Source organism: Aythya ferina (assembly GCF_964211825.1).
Source record: "Aythya ferina genome assembly, chromosome: 4".
NCBI classification, from domain to species: domain Eukaryota; kingdom Metazoa; phylum Chordata; class Aves; order Anseriformes; family Anatidae; genus Aythya; species Aythya ferina.
The window spans coordinates 41,942,652-41,968,887 of record NC_140300.1 but is presented as its reverse complement, the minus strand read 5'-3'; the positions used below and the strand labels follow the sequence as shown (position 1 = coordinate 41,968,887).

General features: G+C 35.3%; 1 protein-coding gene across 1 annotated transcript in view; it reads right to left on the bottom strand.

Annotated features, from left to right (window-relative positions):
• HHIP (hedgehog interacting protein) overlaps positions 1 to 26,236 on the bottom strand; it is a 79,854-nt gene that overhangs the window by 11,705 nt on the left and 41,913 nt on the right. The window contains exons 5-11 of the mRNA XM_084517440.1: positions 16,235 to 16,386; positions 15,624 to 15,797; positions 14,394 to 14,537; positions 13,352 to 13,473; positions 11,172 to 11,295; positions 10,349 to 10,479; positions 9,644 to 9,725 (exon numbers count right to left, since the gene is read on the bottom strand). Coding sequence (XP_084373566.1) covers positions 9,644 to 9,725; positions 10,349 to 10,479; positions 11,172 to 11,295; positions 13,352 to 13,473; positions 14,394 to 14,537; positions 15,624 to 15,797; positions 16,235 to 16,386 — 929 coding nt within the window. The remainder of the gene's footprint in view (positions 1 to 9,643; positions 9,726 to 10,348; positions 10,480 to 11,171; positions 11,296 to 13,351; positions 13,474 to 14,393; positions 14,538 to 15,623; positions 15,798 to 16,234; positions 16,387 to 26,236) is intronic.

The following is a 26,236-nucleotide window of genomic DNA, read 5'->3' as shown; positions in this document are numbered from 1 at the left end:
CCCACAGTAAATGTTTGTAATAAACATGAAAAGCTCTCTTGCTTCCAGGGAACATTTTCACTAAGGGTAACAGCACTGGCACAGGTTGCCCAGAGAAGTTGTGGGAACAGCTCCCACCTTGGAGCTGTTCAAAACCCACCTGGACAACCTGCTGTAGGTGTTCCTGCTTGGGCAAGGTGTTGGGCCAGATGACCTACAAAATATTTTTTGTCCTACGAGATATTTTGGATGTCCAGTAGCTTTTTTATTTACAAAAGCACAGCATTATATTCCTTAACAATGAAGTAGCTGTAGCACTTTAACTTAAGTCTGTCTTAACTGTTGATAGAATTACAAAGTCTTTTTTACATGGTTTTTGAATTGAGCTGCTTGTCATCATGCTGACCACTTATTTTGTTTGTGATTTGAATTCAGCAGCTAGATACTGATAGGATCACCACAAAGCTACAGGTTCCAGGGACAGGTATCATGATTTGTCTGCGGCGTGGGTTTGATTGCACAGCAATAAATTGAGAAAAGAATGTCAGGATCTCCCAAGAGTTCTAAACAAGTAACTGAATGGAATTGTAATGGCAAATTAAGTTAATTACTGACAAATACAAAATGACTCATTGTCAAAGAAATAGTTTGAACTACTGCCATGCATTCCTAAACTTGAAATTTGTAGGAAGAAGATTCTACGAGATTTAGAGCTCAGTGAAACCTTGGCTAAGTGTCCAGCTAGAATTCAAAGAAAACAAAACAAAATTGTTCAAGATAGTAAGAACAGAATAGAAGAGTACTAACATAAGTATTAAACCCCCAGCTATATGCAAGTAGCTGGAATAGCAACTTGTGTACTGGCTACCCTATCAAATATTAAAATTCTAGACTGAAACCCCTCTGTGAGCAAAGAGAAAGATCTTGATAGTCTTTGGAGTACGAGAAAGAAAGGGTGGAGAACAATGTGGAAATTAGTATGTGGAAAACAATGGTGGAAAAAGAAAAAAAAAAAAACAGGAGGAAAATTGGGGATTCTTGTTTACTTCCCATTTCAATGTCAGAACCATTGAGGAAAAAAATTAAGCTCAAGAAAATAAAGTTAACTAGTTGAACCCATGGCTTCTAAGGTATCAACAAAGCCCATGTTCTAGCAGCATTTTAAAAAGATATTTCTAAGCACAATGGGACCATTCAAGTATTATTAGATAGGGTAAAAATTTGTAAGAAAAATAAGCACATATACCTAATGTCACAGAATTCCCTTATTAGCTGACTGGACTTATATTTTTCCCCTATTTTGGCATGCAGCTTTTTAATGGTACATTACAGAGTTTCTTGCATTCTTCTTTGAAACAGAATAATAGAGTACAGGATCACTGGTTTGTTTCACCCTAGCACTTTCTCTGCTCAGCCTTAATTGCTAAGATGATTATTTAAACATCCATTCAGAACTGGTTGCCCAATGACATTAAGGACAGAAAGAATGTGTAGCTGCATCTTTCAGTGTAGCACCAAGTTCTGATTTCAAAAGCACTTTTGAGAATCAGATTCAAGCTCCTGTATTATTTAAGGTCTTTGAAGTATGCTTTGACACCTTTCGTGCAGCACATTTGAAACCCTTTTTTTGTGTTCACGTATTTCCACAGCTGTCTTTTAAATATAATGCTTTTTTTTTTTTTTTTTTTTTTTTTTTTTTTTTTTTGACCTGTAAGGAATTTCACTTCTATAGTAATGAGTGCATTACATATGATCTGGCTAGGTAAGTTCCTACACTTAAAAATTATATGTGAGATTCACAGACAGCACTATTTTGGAAAGAGCTATACAAAATTACAAGATTTTCAGTTGAGACTTATTCAGATTTAAAGTAAAAAGATCTGCTTTCTAATTGCTACGTCAGGAAAAGAAAGGTGTGAATTTGTGTTGATTTCTTTACAACCATCTGCATAGCAGGCAACATTTTTTAATTCATCTGTCTCAAAGCCCATTTCTTTCAGGTTGTTTTAAACGGAGTCTTCTCTTTTTCTTTCTCAAAGACAAGTACAGTACGGTGTTCAGCAGGAAGAATAACCTCGGGTTCCTGGAGCATCTCTTAGAAAAGAGCTCCAGTGGTATATCTTCAGCAAAAAATGACCTCACAAGTCACAGAGGTATTTTATTTATGAAGACAATGATTTATTTTCTTAATAGATGCAAACTATTTATCTATGATAGTGCTGGAATATTTGGGTTCTTTCTATTCATATTTCATGAGGGAGGCAGAAATCATACTTTTTCTTTTCTTTTTTTTTTTTTTTTTTTTTTTTTTTGTATCCAGCACAGCATGGCTGGCCACTTTTATGATTTAAAGCTTTCTAATGCTCGTGGTGCTTGTGAATATAACCTTTCCTTTTATTCTACCATCAATCAATAACTTGCACTCATCAGCCTTGGATAATATTTATTAAAGGTGGGGTGGAGTAGAAACAAAGATGGAAAAAATTCTGGTTGGCAGAGTGCCTTAGGAGAAGAGTAATACAAATGCAGCTGCAGCAGAATCCTTTTTGTGTGTGAGAAGAATTACTGTTTTTCCTTATTTGTACTATGGGAAAAGCCACACTTCTTTCTCAGGATTTGAATGCCATTCTGGTACAAACACATATCATGAGAAAGTCTCTGCCCCACAATACTTACACTTTGCATTCTTAAGGCTTAAAGGGGTGGAAATTTTCAGGCTCAGTGTAAGTGTTTTGAACTGAATCTCACAAAGATAACATAAATCTCGAAACTGACTGCCGGGACTTGATCTTTGCAGCACTTAGACAGCGTATGATTTTGTTTATACAACTAGTGCTTCACTCTGTCTCTTGACGTGGAAAATGGAGGGGAATAGATGTAGCCACACCATGGGCTGGAGAGAATTTTGTTACTTGTCTCCCTCAATCTATAAAACTCTAAAGGGTACAGCTTGATTACTCTTACAGTAAGCAGTATTTGGTCCGCAGAAAGTCAGCCAAAAATGTAGCTGATAATGACTATTTATATGGTCTCTACAATTCTAGTTATCTTAAAGAGCTGTTCATATATACAGTACAGTACAGTATATCTTGCTTGTTAAAACATGCTTTCATGAAACTGTGTAACAACTCTAAATGTATGGAACATGGAGGAGAAGTTGTACTGGGGGCTGGGGCCCTTGCTAGGTCCTTTCACTGCCATGGTTAGTGAACTGAGAATTCCTGACTGTGCAATACGTAAAATTATTCTGACTATGTTACTGCAGCTGGTGTAGGAAAGTAGACTCTACTGTTAGTTTCGAGGCATACAAAAGTCTGACATGCTCTATTAGATTAGGGTTCATCATATAATTGCTTAGAACTCCATGCTTTCCTTCCTCCAGCTTTTCCCAGCTCCACTAAGTGTGCAGTGATGTGCTTGTTGTATGCACCAGCCTGTAACTCAGACACATGGAATCAATGCAAATGGAGGGTCAAATTCAGCAGTTATACAATGGTACTGAACACAGCATAATTCCTCCATCAGGCCTTTGACACTATATTGAAAATCTCTACTATCCTGCTAAAGTGAAGAAAAAAAAACACAACAGAAAAAGAGACAAAATTCCTGGATGTTCGAATTCGAACAAGAGATGTGGCCATATAAATCCTGATTGTGGTACAAAATATGTGGAAGAACATTATACTTCAATTAACTGCACACAAGATACTAGGTATCAGAAAGATGCCTAAGTCTATCACCAAAGCTTGTGCGCTAGTTTATTTTTTTTTCCTTTATAAGGGAAAATGTCAAGAGAAAATAATTTTACTTCACTGTAATTTACTACTTGTCATAGAATAAATATAGCATCTCTTCAGGTACAGTTTCTAAAATTAAAAAGTATACCTTTAGTCCTGGGAGAGATGCCAAAAGCTCGTTACTTGTCTCCAGATTTACTACATGGGAATAATGTGGAAAAAACTCACAGCTTTTAAGATTTAAACTCAGCAGCATATCAAATTTATTCTTATATGGTATACTTGTTCATGACCTCTAGTCTTAAGAAATTCTGTCATGTTTGAAAACTAGTCCCTAGTGAAGCCTGTATCAATGTTAATAGCTAAGAGGTCAATGCAACTGCTAAACAGTTTGTATTACTGTCAGGGTGGTCATGAAAACAACACCTGCTGCATGAGCACTTGGCAGCTGGGTCAACAGGCACTGTGGGAATTTATCAATTTAGGGGGCCACTTGCATAACACTTTGACTGATGAATTGGGAAAGACTGGCTTACTGGGCTAAAGCTGCTCTATTATGTATGACTTTCTTTAGGATGGCAGAGGCTTCCTGCAGGCTCCAGAAAATAAGCAAAAGATAAACTGAGCTGTTTTTTTCCTTATAAAGTGATAAAAAGTGAGAACTCCTTAATAGCCAGCGCTAGAAAGACTTAGAAAAATGAAAAAAAATCCCAAACCAAAACAAAAACTTTTACAGTCAGTGAGCTGTGATGTGATTGAAAAAAATCCTTAGGTTTTTCCATCATGGTTACAAAGGAGTTTTTGTGAAGTACTTCTGTAAAGTGAAACTCTCTAGACTGGTATTCGCAAAAAGCTCTAATTTCTCTTTAGTGTCTCTTATGGGAATAGTAACTGCATGTGGGTAGGTAAATGAGATAAGAATTTTGCATGCTATGGCTAAACTAAACATAATTAGACATTAATTCTGGCTTTCCATTCCCTCAAATGACTTAAGGGATAGTAACTTTCTGAACAGAAAGAAATCACATGGCCCACCTGGGTTGGTGAGAGCATTCAACAACAAAATTGGCTCATTTGACAGTCAGCTTTAAGCAGTAGCTTCACAATATTTCTATAACCCATCAGAACTATGTTGATGCAGATTAGTCTAGTGCTGTATGTTTCTGACTTGCCATTTCCATAGTAATTAAAGTCTTCAAGAAGGCTATACTTTCATAAATGCTGCTCTTACACCTTTCCATCTAACACTCCTGACTCATGCTAAAAAGTAAAATCACAACCATTCTTGTAAAGAGCCTGAACAATGTCAACATGAGATATAGCCTAGATACAGTCCCTTAATGTTTGAAATCATTCTGTTTGGAAAGACTCTGGTAGTGGATATCCCAACAGTGGTGATGGAAAGGATGATAAATGGAATTACATACTCTGGAGGGGCATGAAAGAGGAGGGAGATGGTTTGAATCAAGTTCAAGTTGCAATCCAGCGGAAAGCAGCTATTCTGGCTGTTGATACAAAACATATTGAAATCCAGATCTATAAGGTGTTAAACATATGGAGAGGAAGAGGAATTCTTACACGTGCAAGGAAACTTACTAAGCTCCGCCTTCTTTTGTAAATATTAGCTGCTAGCTCCAGTGAGCCATGCTGGTCAAAACAGTTATTCTTCGGCTTTGGAGTCATGGTATAGGCAGTGGCAAAAACTTGTAACTTCATAGGGATTACAGTGATGCATGAGTGTCCTTCTAGCTTCTCTGGTTTTAGTCTCATCTTTTAAACAGAAATCTCTCGCATTGTCTGTCACTTTGACTATTCTTCTCTGAATCTTTTTCATTTTATCTAGAATTTGCTTAGAAGTGAACATGATCATAGTGTAAGTATTCTAACAGAAGACTTAAAAAGCCAAACTGTCACTGTTCTGCCAACTTCCCTACTTCCAAAGTTTATTTTCTTTCTATCTTTCCTTTTTTTTTTTCTCCCCTATGGTTTTCATATAACAGCTGGTAATAAGTTTGTATCAGCTATAATTTAAACATTATCAACAGATATTTCTTATTTAAATACGCATTTTTAGTACTGCCTACATTTAATTTTCTACTCTCATGCTACATTTTCTTTCCTAATAGGTTTGTCTCCTATTTTCTCTGTTACTGACTAACAAGAATATTTGGGCTTATATACATTTTCTATATCACTGTTTACCCAATAATTTTCTCTTTTTTTAACATAAATATTTTCTCATTCATTCCTAGCCCTTGAAAGCGTTTTACTTCTCACAACATAGCATTTTTTGATAGTCATCAACTAATAGCTATATTTTTCAGAGGCATAGTTTTAACTTAGGAAATTTTAGTCTGTTGGTTTAACCAATTTACCTAATATTAAATGTTTGTAATCTTTAAGGTTTCCCTCATCTCCTGCAATCTGAGAGCTAAATATGGTATTACCTATGTTCTCCTCTGTATTCAGTTATGATATTAGGTAATATATGTGTCATACGCCTGGTCTTTAATTTGTTTTTAATTTTTCTGTTTCTGACTTGTCACGGCATTGCCTGATAGTTCCCACACATCAATGTGTCATTATAGCAACCTTGCTTTGAAGAGAAGGATTATTTAATTCTGGGCTTTTCATGGGAGGATATTTAGTTATTGATGTAAAGTATTTGGAGACCTGTTGGAGGGGTGAGGAACTAAAAAGAGGTTTCCCGTGGTACCTTGTATTCTATGTTTCAAACTGCCTTGATGGAGGGATTCAGAACCTCTGCGTTGATCCTATTTATAATCAATTTTCATATACCACCTCAATTTAACACCCAATGTTTTTTACATCTGAAGGATTGTTTTAGGATAGGACCTTCCTATTGCTAATTATTGAAGTTTCATGCAAAGGGTTCTCTGGATTACTCTCATTCTCTGATCTTCTAATGTTTTAAACATCCTATCTCTTTTGAAAATTTTCTACTGCTAGCAATATCAAAATAATAGGTTTCTTAAGCTCTGTTTGAGATGAGGAAATCAGGCTCACAGTTACGTTTGAGAACAAGTTTGCTTACTCAGTAGTTTCCTACAAAGATCAAAAGAAACAAAATCCTGCACCTCTATATAACATTTATTATTTAGAATAAAAGAGTAATTACGTACTCTTATAGCAGCTTATAAGCACTAGCAGAAGATTGTTTTTTGCATGAAGTTTTAAATTTCCAGCAAGGGGTCACCACAAGGAATGATAATTGTATTCTTCTGCACTGTCCCATGCATGGAAGGCTCACTCTGTAAATAGATTAGTCTGCCAGGGCCACCCCTCATAGGACTTTGTTATGTTAGTAATGAATTTCTACGATGTGACAAATCAATACCTTGATGACTGTATACCTGATGCGCATAGCCAACTTGTAGCATCTTTGCTTTATGTTTTAGAAAGTTCACTGTGCTAGGGTTTGCACTTTTTTTTGATGTAGTTGTATGGTATGTAACATGAGGAAGGCATTAAACAGAAAAGCAAAATAACAGTATGCAGAAAGTATTAGCATGTGATTAACAATTACTATTTTGCTAATAAAGCGTTACGTGAACATTTGTCAAAGCCATGGAATTTTTAAATTGTTTATAAGTGTAATGTGAAATCAGCATGAAATGGTAAGTAGAGCTGCTATGCTCTTTTGTGGAAGTAACTGGTCATCTTGCACTTAAAAATCATCAATAGTATGAGATTAAAAAACAGCAAAACTCAAACTTTGGCTGAATGAAAATTGTTCCATGTTTCTAGAAAGTGTTACCAAAAACTATATCCCTTTGCCACAGTCTGTTTAATTTCAAAGGTATGCCAATTTACAAAAGTATTTTATAGTTTTCTGGTTACTTTCACCAGTAACCAAACACAGTCTTGACCCTTTTCCATACATGAAAACAGCCAACCGTGAGTGCAGCAATGGGAGGTCTGGCCTTTCAGGTATGTCAGCTGAAGACCACCCTACTGGAAGAGGTAACAAGAACAAAAAGCCGAGGTCAAACAAGGCAGCCCCATGTAATTAGATACTAATAGTGGATTTAGGGTGTAAAATTCACTTAAAACCATATACCAACAGACTAAACAATCCCAATAAGAATGGCAAGTTTTGTTCTAAAACAATGTTTTTAATACCAGAAAGCATAAATAAAACATACATAATAACCTTGACTGACAGACTGCACTAACCTGCAGTAACATCTGCTTCCAAACTAGTTGCCATAGGTTTGGGTAGCAGAATCAAAAAACTCTGAAACTCTACTGTAATTTACAGAACAGTGTGCACCCAGTTTCATGGGTTTATTATTGATTTTACATGTTGTTCCATAACAATTTTTAGAATTTAAATTCTGACAAGACAACAAATTCCTCTCTTAAACAGTCAACAGCAAAATCAATAATGATGTCTGTATGTGATGTTAAAGGATAAACATGCTGAAGTAGGTACTGAACTAATAGACATACTAATCTAGGTTGTTCTCATGGGAATGATGAGGTCAAATTAATGATTTTAACAAAATTTATTTCTGTTGGCCCTTTAATTTTGTGTTTATTTTTGATGCTTTTGCAGGATGCATGTGGTAGCTTTATACGCCGTGAACTTGGTCCGATGGAGCAGAATGATCCATCATGAAGAAAGTGGTATTTCACCTGCCAAAGTAAGTGTCTGCTAGTCACTTTCTCTTATTACTGCTGGGCACACTGGACTGCATATGGGACTGGCTTTGTGCAGTCTTTCCATGTCCCCTGGTATTTCCATGGCTGTAGCTGCTCTGCAAAGATCTTGAAGGTGATCAGACCTCAAGAAATTCTGGTTTGGTAATTTTCATTTATTCTCATTTTACAGCTGGTAAATTAGTTTAAATAACTGTACTGATCATATTAATTCTACATCTTATAAATCATTTGGGTGTGATTCATAAGCTGTGGTTTAAGAAAAGTTAATGAAGAACACAAGAACATTAAGAAATAAGTAGATTTAAGAAATGTTAATGACTTGAGTGTATTTTTGGCACACAGTCCAAGGACAGAAGTTTTCCTTCCTTAGATTCTCTCTTTGTGCTCCAAACCTCCCTAAGGAGAGACAGGTGAGTGCTTGAATGTAGAAGGATCTTGAAACCAAGAAAGCAATAACAATGCACACCTGCTGAGGATTCAGTCCTCTGTATACTTCTCAGTTGGTGGTGTCTCCTATACAACACCAGAGATGTTTGGGAAAGACTGAATTTGTCCCTCAGATAGGTTTACTTATGGCAAAACTGAAATTGTGAGGAAGTGAGACTGGAACTGACCAGGTAGTAGCCAAAGAAATTATTGACCTAAAGCTAGTACCGTCAAATTATTTCTGTAGCAGCTTTTCAGTATGCAGAGTAGATATTGTCAGCCAGCACTAACCTTTTGAGCCAGCTCCCTTTGTGAACTGTCACACTGCAGTGGCAGCTAAGGCAGCAGCAGCACTAGGGGGAATTCCAGCATTCTGCCTTCCATAGACACTGTATAACCTCTGTGATACCTACAAGGCATTTGGTTTCAGAACTACCAGAAGCATCTTTTACCTTTACTGGTCCATATAGTGGCACTTTAAATGTGTCTAAACTTCTAAGAAAATATACAAAGAATGTGAATCTAAGAGGGAAAGTGGACAGCATTTATCATAATGTTGAAGAGTAAAAATTAGTGGTGGCTACACTTCTACTGTTCAGAAAGTCACTTTCTATGAGACAGCGACTACTTTTAGTGAATCTATTTAGTTTGCTGCTGATGGTACATTAGCTTTTAGGAAACCCCTGCACTAAGAATTTTCCTTCTTATTTAATGTAAGTATTGCACAATACAGCTACATGAAAGAACTACACTTACCTTTTGGGTTTTAACCTGTTGAAAGGAAGATTGATCTTAGGGAGTAGTGCAATGCTCACCTTTTTGGGTCAATGATCTTGTAGAGCTTTCCATTGTGAGACTGCGTCATACTTTTACTGCTTGATAATATGTAAATCTCACCTGTTAAAGAAAACAACACAATGAAATAGTTCCTCTTTCATAAGATGTCAAACGTTTTTGTGATCTAGTGTGTTTGCAAGATGAGGTTAAAAAACACTTGGGAGACAACTCACCTCACTGAAATATACAACAGAATCATTGCTATCTGAAAATTTAAATAAGCACTTTTCCCAAATTGATGCTAAAATGTGAAATATACTTTATCATTAATGTTTTTTTTTTTTTAATTTCATATTGTTCATATATATTTCATATTGTTCATACATATTCATAAAATATATAATTGGGGAATTATAAAGAGGGATCCATCTGTTCATGCAGTACCTTTACCCATCTGTAACATGGGGAATTAAAACAGGCATATGAGTTGTGTCATAGTGAGTGACATGATTCAAAGAATGTGAGAGAAAATAAGGACCTTTGACCCTTCCAACAACCCTTTCTCTTCTCAATTCTTCTTACACAGCTGGTAAGGTGTAGCTGAAACAGCAGTGATGAAAGCTTTGGCAAAGGAGAGCTAGCCTTCAGATTTCTTCTTTTAAAACATATACTATGATTTTTAATAGCTTAGCAGGCAATACTGATAAGACTTATAATTTAATAACATAGTTTTTTCTATTTACCTAATTCGTCTTCGCCAAATCCCAAGACAGGGCCTGAAAAGAAACCTCTACATGAACCGCTGTTGCCAAGACAGAGGGGTTTCTCTTGCCACTGTTTAGTTGCAGGATTCTGTTGCAGTGTTAAAAAATTTCTATATTCAAAAATACATAAAGCAAATTGTTATATTACATTTTAAATATAGAATTTTCACTGTCCAGATAAATAAATACACATTTGCAGGAAAAAGCTCCATAGATGCATATATGCAGTTCATCACATCTTATTTCCTGCCTGTTATTTTTCAGATGTTTAAAAAGCATAGCATTTCCCTTCCTTTCATTAAACATTGCAAAATTGGGTTCAAGCCATGCTATAGATAATCATTTGTGAATACTGAGCTATTTGGCATGGGAAAACTATACCCATTTATTTAAAAATAATTCTTTTACTCCATCAATGATGTTTCCGTAAAACCCCCAAAGTTCTCCTTATCTCATCATTTAGACCTGTTTGGCAAACAATTCCATGATTAACATTTATTCCCATTATAATGTAAATGATGTATGTAAGTGTTTGTAGAACTAAAATCTTTAGAAAGCTGTGATGCTAGTGTCTTTGTCTGTACTTTATTCCAAGGATTAGACATGTTATGTATGCTGCCATTCATTAGAATGTCATGCTGTTTGATTTCCAAATCTTGAATTTAATCTGTATTGTCACATTGCTACATGGGCAAAGTGACACAATTTAAAATGACTGTTGCTGTTCTTTTATACAAGAAGCTCATAACTAAATACACCTTATGTTCACTTTTGTTTAAGGCTGAGATTATAAGAAACCTACCCATTGCGGTCTCCAAATACATAACTTCCGTAGAGTCTTTCAGATTGGCAACCTCGATAGACAAATCCACCAACCAAGGCTCCACTGCTGAATGGTTTGAATTCTAAAAGTGAAGGCTCACTTTCTAAAAAGGAACTACCATAGCATTAGATCATATGCAGTTTCATATTTTGATTCATATATATGAAAAGTATTATTACTTCAAGAAATAGGTTAATTCTCTTTAAATGTACTTTAAAATTCAAGATGTGTAGCTGGAAAGAAAGCATTAGGAAAATCAGAACATTGCAACAAAAGCTGTGTGTGAAACAATGAGTTAGGGATTTAGATAGGAGACACTATAATTACCTTCTTCCATGCACAAGCCAAGAGAATAAAACTGTATCGGGATTAGGTCAGACTTCCATTGAAGTTAATGTGATTACAGCTATTAACTTTTTTGTGTCAATACAGTCTACAGAATAGATCTCTTGAATGTCAGGAATATAATTAAACCCCCTTCGCTGAAAAAGGTGCTCAGATTTTTCACCAGTACCTAAGAGCATGAATTCCTGTGATTTTCAGCAGAACTTATTTTCAAAGCTATTCAATGGTTTGAGAAAGTCTTTCAAAATCACAGTTTTAAATACAGTTTGTCTCTTACTTCCCATAAAACATTAGTCTTGCTGGATGTAGCTACTTATGGTAATTTTTCCTGCTGCTATTATAATTTCAGTTCCTACACTTTTTTTTTTTTTTTTTTTTTTTTTTTTTTTCAGAACTGATGAGTTTAGTCACATCAAATCGTGTCTTTGAGGAAGTTTCAATGCAAATGTTCCTATGCATGCAATCAAATATTGCTTAGGGTAAAAGCAGGCTCAAATTGAAATCCTAACTTCATAACTTCAAATTAAAGCCACAGCCAACAGACTTTTTTGTTTCATAGGAACTTTATTTTTAGTTGGAGTGCTGTCTGCAGGTCTTTGATAAATGAATTTCCTAGATTGTTCTACATGAGAAAGAGCTGAAATTTTAAATGTGGGAGAAAAGGATGATAAGCTCTTTTTATTTAAGCAGTCAACCCACAGCCTAGTATTAATGTTGGCAAGCTGTTCTGGATAGACACAATATTGCTTAGTTTACTCTACAATAAAGATGCAGTCAAAATTCCATTGGAGCAGTGGTTTACCAAATATTATTCTTTGGTTTGGCTTTTATAAAATGCACACAGAAAATACATGCAATAACTAAAGTAGAACAATTGCATTACACGTTGGGACTGTGCTACTAGCCAGTGCAGCTGCTTTGCTTTTAAGTACAGTACAGGTGGAAGAACTGGAGATATGAATAAAACCTGAAAACATTATGTTCCAGGAAATATGTCAGTCCTTGATCCCTTTAAACACCTTTGAAATTTACCACCTTTTACCACCATGTATTTAGAAGCTGGGAAATGGTCAACCAAGGCAGGGGATAGCTCAGAGTAACTACCACCTGGCTTCCCTGAACAAGCAAGTGATCTTAGTAGGTATCAGAGTTAAACATTAAATTAAAATTGTGAGTGGCAATCATACTGATTCAGAGAGCACATAAAACATTCTAAAATTTTAAGTTCCTAATTGAGTATGTTTATTCTATTGCAATCTAAACTAGTCTATTATTATGAAGTAGTAGCATAGTGCATTTCTCCAAGTTGTTCATTTTTAGTAACATTTAAACAGAGCTCAGTCATTTCCCTGTTTGGTTTTGTTCTGTTGTTGTCTATCTCATTTTTTCCATTATAGGAGGCACATTACATGAGATTTCCATTCTGTACCTTAAAAGGTTATTTGTGAATGACTAAGAATACATTTTCATCACTTCCTGATATTCCAAAATCTTTTCTTTATGAGCCATCATTTGCAATTACAGTAAGATCTTAGAGAGACTAGCAACTAGCACATTTCTTGAATCTTATTTACATGATATTCTGCAAAAACAAGAACAAAGTTCAGCCATTTAAATTTTGTTTCATCTTTCATCTTTTAACTGCTCGTACTGTACTTTCATATATTCTGTCTTATGTAGGTTACCTATCCTGACTATGCAGTAAGTTAGTTCTCATGGCTTTACAGTCCTTTATTGTTTTCTGTTTTCTATTTATTATTCCATAGTCAGAGAAGCCTACTATTCCCAGTAGCTTTACCCTGGATGGAACTTACCATAGTCTTTACCCTTTATTATCTGTAAAATTCTTGCTGAAGATCTGTTCTTTCCATTTGAATCTGAGCAAAGTATTGTTAAATTGATGTTTACATCTGTTGGGTGGCGATCCACAGCACAGCTGTAAGACAAGACAATAGAAGAAAATTCATGAAATATATGGATTCAGTAGAATGGCTTCAATAGTGTGAAGTGTCACATTTTGAGGGATTACTGTTTCATTGTGGCTTATATGCATTTGAGGGACCTGCTTCATAATGAGCCAAAATATCTGAGAGATGCATCAGATTTGAATATAAGAGAGAATATCTTTCCCATCCCTGCACGATTTTTATATAACATGGACAAAAACTATACTTTTACCTAGTGTTGGAATCTACTCTGCTCAACAACGCTGGAAATAAGCAATGCTTTAACCAAACTAAATGAGTTGACTTACATGGTGTAGAAATTTTTGATTTTTAAGAAGTCTGGTGGTCAACTCCTGTCTGAACAGCTTCTGAATTTCTGATTTTTTTAAACCATGACTTTAAATGTCACTTCAGTACTACCACCCACCTAATTTGCTGAATTATGTGTTTAGTTAAAGTGTTGCTCTCCTCCTTGTTATTGTTTAGATTTCACCAGATGTTCTCATTTGTTTTCTATGTGCCTTTTTTTCTCAATCAAGATTCTACTGTTCTAATTTCTCAGATTCCCATCCCAGCTGTGTTTTACCAGCTCTCTGCTTTAAGTTCTCGTGTTTCATAAAGAAAAAAATATAGAGGGAAAAAAAAAAAGCCAGTATGTTGTTTCTTCCATTTCAGTCTTGACTTGCAATAGCTGTGAATTCTCTTCTCCTTCCTTCCCCTTTTCCAATACACATTTGTTTCTAACTGTGACATATATGTGAAGGTGGAGGAGTGGCTGTTAAAAAGGTTAATGAGTGCCTTTATTAGGCACTCATGCCTAATAGTTTATCTAGTCTGGTAACAAAATTTGTTACCTGGCTGAAAACGGTACCTGCTCCAGAGTAATTCAATTTAATTGTAATTTACTTACCGGCCTGGATTGTGGAGTCCATGTGCAAAGATTTCTGGAGGTTGGTTTGTGCTATTAAAATGTGGGTTGCTCCGTGGTATGGAATAAGGGACACTGCACAGGTCAGTATTTACGTCAAGGCGTAATACAGAACCTGTAAAATCACTGAGAAAGTTGGAGGATAAAATAATTGTCTTTTTAAAGTATTTTTCTAGTATATTTAACCCATATAATACTACAGTGAATCAGCAAAAGAAACGATGTACTTTACTTAATATTCATGTCCAGACTGGTCTTTTATGGTATGTGAGAGTCCTAAGAATTGTAGCAGAACCCATCAAAGATTAATTTTGGCCAACATGTTGCCTTGTTATATCTATACTAGAACTCCTCTGACCATTCTGCTGGGGAGCAATGTGATAACAAGAACAACTTTATGTATCACAGCATCTGTTTCAGTCACCCCCCTTATTCTATATTAATTTAAAATAATTACTCTCTGGTCTTGGTGTTAAGGATATCCTCAATATAAGGTTCAGGAGCACCTGCTATTCTGCTGAGCCAAATAAGCCTTTGAGCAGAGCATAGCAACTACTTTTAGGTCTGTAAAGGCTCAGTATCATGCTTTCTCTAAACTAAAGCAAATATTGGGCCAACACTTTGCAACTCTAACATAGGATAGGGCTTTGGGCAACCTCATCTAGTGAAAGGTATCCCTGCCCCTGGCAGAGGAGTTGGAACTGAATCAACTTTAAGGTCCCTTGAAATCCAAATCATTCTATGATTCTATAATGTAATAAAACAGGGTCAAAGCTGGTTGAGAAAATTGTATAGGTAGAACCAAAGCAGGATTGCTTCATAAATTCTCTAGACATTTTCCTAAGGGATACAGTGTTGTTATTGACTCTGGTATGTGTCTGTTAGAACATTTGCTCAATAAAGTTGTCCTGTTCATAGAATAATAGTTTGTAAAAAAAAGAAGTCTAACTGCTGTTTAAATAGAATTACATGTACTGGTGATGATGAAATCCAATATTTATGGGGTCTGATAGCACACAACTACAAGATATTTCTAAGTAGTAAGACTGTTCTGAAAATTAACTGCTAAGTTCAGGAGTTGAAAATACTGAGGTAATGCAGTAAAGAAAGTGTAAGATTTGTGCTGACAACTGTTGATCATTTTTGTTTCTGACCGAAATATTGTGCAAAAAGAGAAGACCACATAAATCTATACATTGGTAGTTCTTGTACCTTAATCCATCCATCTCTTCCATATCATCTAGAGTAATCATGCCATCTCCAAGAAAGATGTATAGGAAGCCATCTGGGCCAAACAGAAGCTGTCCTCCTAGGTGTTTTCGATGTAGTTCTGCTACTTCTAAAAACACTCTTGCTGTTCTCATATCAACTTGGTGTGGGTTTTTCCTGCAATACAAAGATATGAAAACAGTTTTCACAGCTCACTATCATAAGTTTTCTTTCTAAAAATAAACTGGAGTCATTCAAATTATACTTTAAGAGGCAGATGTTTTAACTTGGTAAAAAAAATGCCCAACAATAATTTCTGAGAAATTTAATATTTAAGCATTCACAAAAGTTATTTTGCTGTCCATACACAAGTAGGAAATAAATATAATTTTAAAATGACAGAATAATTGAAGTCTTAAAAAGCATAAATCATTATACTTACTGGTATTCCAAAAATACTGTTTGAAATAAATATCAGCAATAATTTTTCTGCAAGTGCCCAAGTATGTGCTTTGTACATGTAAGTCTGAGTTCATTTTAGAAATAGGATACACAAAATTGAAGAAGATTGCTGATAAATACAAAATTTGTGAATTTTAGACTTCTAATGATACCTGGATACTGTGTATTCTACGACCCTAAGGATGTGATCATGAGGTCCAATAGCCCACCGTTCTTGGTTGGTGGTATAAGACACATACAGCTTTCCATTTTTCTTGTAATTGGGATGGAATGCAAGGCTTAACAGTCCTCTTTCATCTCCTCCCTGCAGTCAAATGAAAAACACAAAGAATTGTGAAGTTAATTATGTTCCTTATTGTGTTGCAGCTGGAACCCAAAAAAAAGTTTCTTTCTTGTGGATAATCTCTGCCCAAACTCTTTTATTTCTTTCCTGACTACTGCACAAAAAGGATTATAAAACATTTCACTTTGGAGAACTCTTTAAGAGTTAGAACAAGACAATTGTCTTATGTAGTTATCTATGCACAAGTCTCTTGCACCACTTTTGTGGAGTGATTTGTGTATGTAATCTTTGGGAAGCCAAGAAGACAAGTTTAAGTGCTGTGAAGGATTCTTTGCTGGGTTACTAGGTTGCTTGTAATTCGTAGAGGACAAATAAAAAGGTCTATAATCAGCAGTCAGTTCTAATCCAAGTATCCAAAACCTAAAACACAGTGCTGGCTGCCAACTCCCACTGTCTTGGCAATATGTTTAGAAAACAGTTAAATTGCTTGTGTAATATGTAAACCTTTGTTTTACCCTGGAGGCAGCAACATCAGTTGTCACAACTATGGTGGTCTGTTCATCATAGCTAGTATACTGTAGGTAATAAGCAGCCTTGGTCTCTGTGCAGAGAAACCATAGTTTTTACATGTGGTCCTTCAATAGAAACGTTTTTGTTATTTTTTTTTTAAATAAAAATAGAAAAATCTCCAAACAACTTTCTTTTGTTATTACATTTGCCACAAAGATTAGTACAGTTATATGTTAAACATCAGATCTATGTAATGTACTGTGACAATGCAAAAACCCTGTGTACTTAAATAGAAGGCAATTTTCTCCTTTGGCTTCTAAAAAAGTATCAAATATTACTACGACTAAAATTTTAGTTGTATAAACTAAGAACAAAATTTAACTTCATTTGTTTCTCCAGAGGTAATATAGGGGAGGGAAGCTGAGGCATAGAAATAAAACAGAATATTTAATTAACAATTCAAATTCAGTTTGTATATGTGATTATTCACAAGCCGACAGTTGTTCTGGAGTTTAACTCAGGGTTTGCCAACCTCTCAAAACCAGTGACTCTGTCATAGATTCAAGCACTCCGACTGTACACATAAGCACACAACATTTTGCAACTCTACCACACCCATGATAACTAATTATGAAATTTTAAATTATAAGAGAGAATGAAGCTTTTAAAATGTATTTGTAATTCAGACTGATGGATGGGCCTGTCTTCCTGATGAAAGATGTCCCACAAAAGGCCTAATTGGGAAAGCGCACAGCTTTAATTTATTTTAATTCAACATGATAGCCATGCTTCCTATTTAATCACAACAACCAACAAGAAACCTGATTCTGAAATGGAGATGTAAATAGGTCAAGAGATTTCCATACAAAGAGATTTGTGCAATGAAATCTGAATCCTCCTAATTTAGAGGCAGACAAAATTTGCTAATTTGTTTGCTTAAAAAGTTTAGTTTCTGGAGGTTATCAGAAAGGTTAGTTTTGAAAGTCTAGTTAGAGCTGCCAAATCAGTTGCAGTCATTGTGGATGAAGAGACTGGTAATCTAGCTCTTTCTCCTTTACAAGCCAAAAACAATCCTGCAGCTGAGTCTGAACTGATTGTAGATATTATTACATAAGTTTCTAAGAGTTTTGACCAAGTTACTCAGATAAAGTCTGAAGCAAACAGAGGCAAATCCGTTGCTTTGGGAACAGTAAGGCGTATTGCAAAGTTTCCTGATGAATGTTTCTATCTGTTGTGCCCAGACAAAGACAGTCCTATTTCTTCTCCTGAGAGTTGAGTTTGAGTCATTTAAGGGCCCAGGAATGTCAATGAGTCACACCAGGCCTGCCATTCAAGGTGAGTTATTGCAAGTATTAGTAAGAGAAGATCATTCCGTTATTAAGCTGAGGATTTTATTTAGCACTTGATGTCATGGGAGCAGTCTCACTGTGAAAGTGAAGTTGTTGATAGAGCAAACAGGTGAAAATTGAATTAAGAGCTTTTAATGAAGTACACATGAAGCAAGAACTTGACAAATGAATGAACCACGAGACCTGTGAGGTAGTAAGTATGGCCAGTTGCATTCATAGGATCAGGACAGTATTTCTACTAATTTCTGTTTTGCATTATTCCAGCAGACTGCAATATATTACTTTCTTTGTATCTAGAATGCATTTATACTTCCTGAAAAGTCATGTTGCTTTCTGTTTTTCAAAGTCAGACAATTTCACTGTACTCTAAAAAGTCAATTTACTATTGCATTTAATAAAAACTTCTGAAACATTCCTCTAAGATATGGAAATCTGTGCAGCATCAAGCCATTAGGTGACTTACAGTCAATTAGAAATCTAGCTGAGTTTTTCCATACTAATTTTTTTCTGGGTTTGGGAAACAATTGTTCATGTGGATTTTCCACATTATTACTAATTGGCAAACCTGTTATTTCCAATTTCATCACTGCCACAATTTCCATAGCTTTTGAAATGATCCCTATTGTGCGAGGAAGTATATAGCTTTCTGTAGTGTTGTATCTCTTAAGTTGTGATAATTGACAGATAGCTTGTAAAATCCATTAGGAGTGTTCATTTCTGTACTGTCAAACTGAATAATTGTATACCAAATTTCAGATTTTCCCTTGCAGAATTATTCTCATTATTATTTTTAGTTATTTAATTTATTTAATTATGAAATTAAATGATAGATTTCTGATGTTGTGAAACCAGCAACCCAGCCTTTATATTTCATTTGTGGCTTTTTAGAATTAGATACTACATGTCCAACTTCTATATCTTTCTCTTGACATCTTAACAACCTCCTGACATCCTTCACTTTTTAGGTTTCCCCTTGGGTGAAACCAGCACCAAAAATCTGTACATGACATACTAACTTGTAGGACATTCCACACTACACTATTTGAAGGAATAACCTTTAACAGTTATATAAGGAAGGGAGAGAAGAATGAGACATATCTTGTTATTCCATTGGGGTGTCTGCTGAAAACAAAGAATGATGGTTGGCTGAAATGAAGATTTATTATTCAGACTGTCACTTAGGTCAATGTGCAGTCTCTTATCATAACTAAACCTGGAAGCTCACACTTCCAATGTCTGCCTATGAAGTTCTTTAGCTTAAACTCTTTTCTACTCATGGTAATTGCAGATTTTGCATCGATCCTATATTTGTTTCAGAACTGATTTTCCTTAGGCCAGATTATAAACTTCAGCTAAGGAAAACACATTTTTTTAAAAACTAGTTTGATCTAATTTAGGGTGACAAATATTTTAATCAGAATTACATTCTTGTAAGTCAGTACGAAGCTGGGTAAAAGATTAATTGTAAGCATTGAACTTAAAATTCTTTATTTTTTATTTTCCAATGGTTGGTTACCTACATTATGTTAGCCCTATATTTCACCCATAAGTAGTGATATTATGTACTGGTGTTATATACTGAAGAGTTATTAAGGTATTATACTTTAATACAGAAACACATGCTGCAGTTATTCTTAAGAGATGCTGGCATTTCATTATACCAATAAATCTATTATTTCCTATAGTATATATAATAATACATGGGAATATTTTAACTGGTATTGCTAACTAGCTCATTTAAAGTAGATCATATTTTAAGCATGACCCTTAATCAAGTAACCTTAATAATACTTCATTTTAGTATGCAAACCAGACATATCCATTTATTTTCATTATTCTGTATGGCTTCGTAGTAAACAATATGGGTAGCAGATTCAGAGTATTCCTTTAAAATAGATTTCACAATTCATTCACTCATATAAAATTGTGATATTTATACATAACATCTTTTTCATTTACACAATCCCACATTCATGTTGTAAATGAGTAGCAGCTCTTTAAAAAGGCTTAAAGTGCCTTTTAAAACATGCTTCAAATATATATATTACGGATCACTATTATTTGTGGTGTAAAATATTAACTCTAATGTCTTTATATCATTTGTTTTCATCTACTGTTATAAAATAAATGCTGGGTAACTTGTTCAGGCAGTTTGATCACCCTTCATTTACTTTATTTCCTATGTAATAAATACCATAACATGCATTACCACGTGTTTGATCTTAAGGAGTTTTATTTGTTAAGGACATGGGGAAGAGGTCATGGAACATCTAAATCAGACTGTACCATATGAGCTCTTCAAATAGATTTCTAATTAGGAGATCCCAAAAGGATCTCAGCTTATTTGAACCTTCCTTTAGACCTTACTGTAGAGCTGAAGATCAATGTCAAGTATTTTTCTCAGAGGCAAGTATTTGCTTAATCAACATGTTTTGGAAATTTGGCTCCAACACAGGATGGAAATTTGACTACAGCAAAAGTAGAAACTAGAAAAAAGGTTTGCTGCAAGGGCACACCTTGCCTTTCAAAGCTTTATCAACTATTTTGAGAAAGACAAGGAGGAGTTCTCTCTGACAGGTGAAAGAGGACAAGAAATATAGAATGAGAAAAGCAGAAACTGATTGGGCTGTAGCTATGGTACAGCAGTGGAGCTCCCATAGACCTCTTGGGTGTTGAAAACTCAAGTGCTTTGCTATCTGAACATCTGTGGGGCCTGAGGCCTCTGGCAAGGGAAGAATTTGTAACATAAGACATTTACCTTAGGGGAAAAATAATTACGCTGATGTCATGGCTTAGTATAGTGTATATACACTAGACCCTATCTCCAAAGCATTTCCTTTTTCCTGTTGTGCTGCAGGTTTTTTTTTTTTTTTTTTTTTTTTTTTTTTTTTTTTAATGAGCTTTGCCGTTATCTAAGGATTTTTTATAAAAAAATATTAGCAATATTTTTAACTGATTTAACCAATGCACTGTTTTAATACTTCAATTTAAAACAGTTTTAGATACAGAAATGCTTTACATTTATATTTAAACAGGAAAAAGAGGGCCGTATTTGAGTTTAAGCGCAAGTTCTACTGAAGCAAAAGGTGGTTTTTGTCCAGTTATGTGCAGGGCAGGATTTGGCTGAAAAATGATGATGGCCAAAGTGTACCCTCCATAAAAAGGAGGTTTTCTGCTCTGATGTCTTCAGTGTCATTAAAAAGCTCATTTTTTTACAGGACAATTGAAATCTCCAATAAAATAATGAAGTTCCACTCCTCTAGCGCCTATCAAAAGGTAGTAAGATGATGATACATAAACATAATTCTGCATGGATTTTGAGTGGGGCTTTTCTGGAACTGGGGAAAAGTCAGAGCACCCATTTACAGGAATTATGCATGTGTATTTATTATGCAGGATAATTTTTCAGCAAAAGAAAACACTGGAGTGACCAGAACAGAAGTGACTTGAACAGAAATAAGTAAAAATGGTTAAAGATCTAAAGGTAGCACTGAAACTTAGAACTGAATTCTTACTTTCTTCTTACTTTTGTTGCAGAAAATACAAAATTTTGACATGGCTTTGATCATTTTTTCCTTTTCCTTACCTCCATAGTCCTTTCAAGAAGCCAGCCACTAAATGCAGGACCTTTAACTTCTAGTCCTGTCCTTTTTTTTTTTTTTTTTTTTTTTTTTTAATTCCTCAACTCCAGAGTTTGCTGTATTGCTGGGCAAGTCTTTACTTTAATCCAAATGAAAATCCTTGTCCCGTGATAACACAATTCTTCCCGTCCTCCTAAAGAAAGTATATGAAACTTATAAATGCAGATACCACCCCAACACAAACCCACAGCTTGCCTCCTTCACACTCTTCTAGTAAGACATGAATCCTGCTTTGACAACTCTCCCAATTATTGGTTAGAAGCAGCTAAAAGCTTTGAGACTGCCAAAAGCCAGCCAATAATTGAGAGGTTTTGGGCAGAGTGACATACGACTGTGAGTGTGCTTGCAAGGAGGTGGCCATGAGCCCATGTGAGGTCTGCATCTGGACTGGGAAACTTTATGTACTGTACTACTTTAGGAGAATTGGAATAACAGAAGACAGTGGAAATCAGTCCCGGAAGAGGGAGATTCAAATAAAGACCAGATGATTATTGCATTCAGTAAAGCTGGCTCAAGAAGGTGTGAATTACACACTTTCCTGCACCACAGAGGCCTCTTGAGCTGTAAGCAGCATTCATCCTCTGGGAACACAGGTGGTGATTCCACCTCTGTCCCCAGCTGGATTTATTTTCAAGGAAGCTTTACATTCCACCAGCAATTCAGTGAGTGGTTCACCAGTGGAGGCCACTAAGGGAAGGTAAAAAATAAGCATACTCCTTCTTATTTCCCTGGCACTCCTCCATTTTCTGGTCATTATTTATTTATTTAGTTAGTCAGTTGGCCTGTCTCCTCTCCTATAATTTTCGTGTTCGGTATTCTTCCACTGTAGACTGTCTTCTCCTAACAGCTTTTTAGCTGCATTGGTTTGGTCTTTGTGCTGTAGAACCAGCCTTCTAGGAAAGTGATAAAGCTTCATTCAAGTGAACAAGGGTGCAGTAAGTATTAAGAAATTTATTGACCAGAAAAATCCTTTATTAGTTGGGAGAAAAGACTTGATGACCTTTGCATTTTTTCTTGTTCTTTCTGTTACTTCTAGGCTTTACACACCTTCTATGATAAAGGCAAATTTTGCCACTATTTTTCAGTGGATAGTTCAATAAAATGGGTTCAGATGATACCCCAAAGAAAACAGACTACATTACATTAGCTTTCACAAATACATCACACGATGACAAAATGCTCAAAATGCTAATAATCTTTTTTTTGTTGTTGTTCACCAGTACTGTGACCTCTTCCAATCAAGAAAGATTTTTTTCTTTCTTTTCTAACTTTAAGTTTTAATGTTTTAAAACCATTTTAATGCCACCAAACATTATTTCTGTAGACACATAAACAATACCAATTAATCCTGTTGGTGATTTACTGTTCTACCAATTCTTTTATTTGACCATGGTCCTCTCAGCCATCTCCTTGGGTAGTCTCATGTTCTCATTCCTTGATTATGTATCTAAAACATATCTTCATTTTTCAATAGCACATTTCATAAAATCTCCTTTTTGCTTAAAACACAGAATCTAATGACAGAGAGCTGTCAAAAAAAAAGTTTGTTAAGAATTATAATTCAATAGATAAGATGCTTTTAAATGGCATGACATTTCAGCAGATCAGTGCTGCTTTCGTCATTGCTAGAGATAAAAATATGACATGAAAAGAAATCTTACAATGCTGCAAAGATCTCCCTAGGCTGCTAAAGTAAGACTTTTCGTAAGTGACCACAAAAAAGTCTACAGCACTTCAAACTGAGTTGCAAGACTTTTTGTGCTGAGAGAGGGAAAAAAAAGAGGATGTATGGTGACACATAGCAAATTTGACAGTGCTTATGTAAAATGAACCAACCTACAACAAATTCTATACTCCGATAATTGAAAACAAATTCATGCTGTTTTACCGTGACCACTTTATATGGAAATTTAGGGATATAATTCAGAACAGAATAACAGTAATTATCATACTCTCTGCATTAAATTAAAACCAGAAATGTTGACCTGTCTAATTGTAGACATTAAAAAATAACTAGTTTCAAAAAAAGAGAGATGCAAATGCAAAGATGCCCTGATGACATTATTCTGTCTTGCAAACAATTCGGCCTTTCTCCTGTGGCTCTTGGTAGTGAACTGTTGTCTGTTAAAGCAGGTACTTGCCTTTTCTCATTGCAAGGGGAATGCTGCACTCGTATGAGGTATATATTTAAATACTGTGAGGCAGGGGTAGAAAGCAGCAAACCACACCCAACTAGAAGGGAAAAGCTACAGATTTACATTTAGATGGGTTCCCATATCTTTGCTGTTGTATGTATGCTAATGTGTATTAAAACTTGCTCAATGAGTTGTAAAAGTAAGTTGCTAGCAGTCTGCATCTTGCCAAAGAAAAAAAGAAAAAAAAAAAACCACGCACCTTAAAGAAGGTACCATTTGCCAGAGTATAATAGAGACTAGAGGCACTTCTTTACATACACCCCACGTATGTTTTTCTGTTTTTCTCCTACTACATTACTACAGTAATCACTCATATTTGCAACATAACCTTGATTTAACTGTGGTCCTTATGAGTATGGCTGTCACTGTTTTAAGAGAAGAGTGATTTCTGTGGCTTATAAAACTGATACTAATCTACAACGTACAATACAAAGGTATTCTTCACTGAAGGTTATTTCTTTAGCAGATTTCTTTTAGGCTCTGAAGCTACGTAACAAAGGTAGGTTAGTGTTTTCTTCAAGACAGCTCAAAATGCCTTTCTTTTTATTTTTAGAAACTGTAAAATCTTATTATCTGAATATTTTTTGATTGGGAAATTGAAGGCAATTCATAGCAGAAAAGTTCAGGTGCCTTAAAAACATGGGACAGAGACAGGAAGCATATGAAAGGATAACTGTAATGGATGCTTATCTTGCACCTCTCCGCTTGTCTTGGATTCTCTCAAGACAGAACCACCATGTAAGAGTGTGAGGCTTTCCTGCAGGCACAAAAAATGGGAACACATCACCATTTTTCAGTTGCCAAAGAATGTGTGTTCAAATTCTAGAGACAAACCAAATGCTATTCTGTTCCCTAACATCCAAGGAACTTTTGGACTGCTGAAATCCGGGTGCATGGAAAGGGATATTTCAGCCTATATTTAGCATCAGCATCCAGCATAGTTTTGATAATGATGTGTCATATCTTCAAAGCAAATGCTGGTTGCATATGTTACTGGTTTTCTCAGTAGATGATTATGCTAAACATAATAGACAAAATCAGAATTTTTATTCTTAGAAGCTCTGTAAGTATTCTTCAACATTTTACCATCAGACATACAACAGATCTACCGTATGAAGTCTAGACAACTGTTATGTCTATTTACTCCAATTTTAATTTGTTTATACCTGTGTTCTTTGTCCATTCAGTTGTTTCAAACAGTAAACAATCTTATATTATTGGCACAAATGCAAACAGAGAAGAAATTTAGAAGTCCAGCATCTGCTACTGAGTTTTAAGCTTCCACATGCTAGCACATCAGAAGAGTATTCGTTGCCTGAAATCAAACTGTTTGAAATATAAGGATTGCACTTGCTGGAGTCCTGATGCAAAGGCAGACAGGAAAAAAAAAAAAAGCTATTATTTCATCTTTTTTCAACAAAAACTGTACATGCGCATTATGTTTTGTATCTGGGTCAAAAACATACTTAAGTGACCGCACCCTTGTGTTCCTGAAAAAGTACTGAATGGGAGCTAAGGACCAAAGAAAAAAAAAAAGCATTTACATTCTCTGGGTACCGTCTAAGCATTTTTCTCACTGTTATCTTGCCAATCCCATTGGCCTAGCAGCGCCTCAGGGATGGACAGCCAGGGAGAGGGCAGAAGGGCTATCATGCAAGTTACCTAAATTGTTATAGCTTAGCAAAAAGCTTGGATTTCAAATACTGACTCAAGTAATCAAATAATTTGAGTTCTTTCAGTAGGTCTTAAAAAGTATATGTAATTTGCCAGCAATGTGAAAATAAGGAGTAAATAAATCCAGAGAAATCCAGATTTTTTCACCAACATTTTGTGAGCATCAGGGCAAGCCAAAATAATCAAGTATTCTTGTGGATCGTTCATATAGATCTTGTCTGTACTTCTCAACTAAAATTGTGCAAAAATATTAATAATTTGAAGACAGACATGAATATTTTTATGAAATGTGCCAAATGGAAAAACCAGGGTGGTGGAGGATATACGGTTTGCTCTTCATGACTAGAATCTGTACATAAGAGGAGAATGATGGCAATCCACAGCCGTGTTGACAATTCAGACATACAGGAAATACCCTTGTAGGAAACTAATACCATCTGGGTTTGGCCCAAGATGTGTGAATGAGAAATATGTTTCTTGTTGAGAATGCAAAGATAGTTTT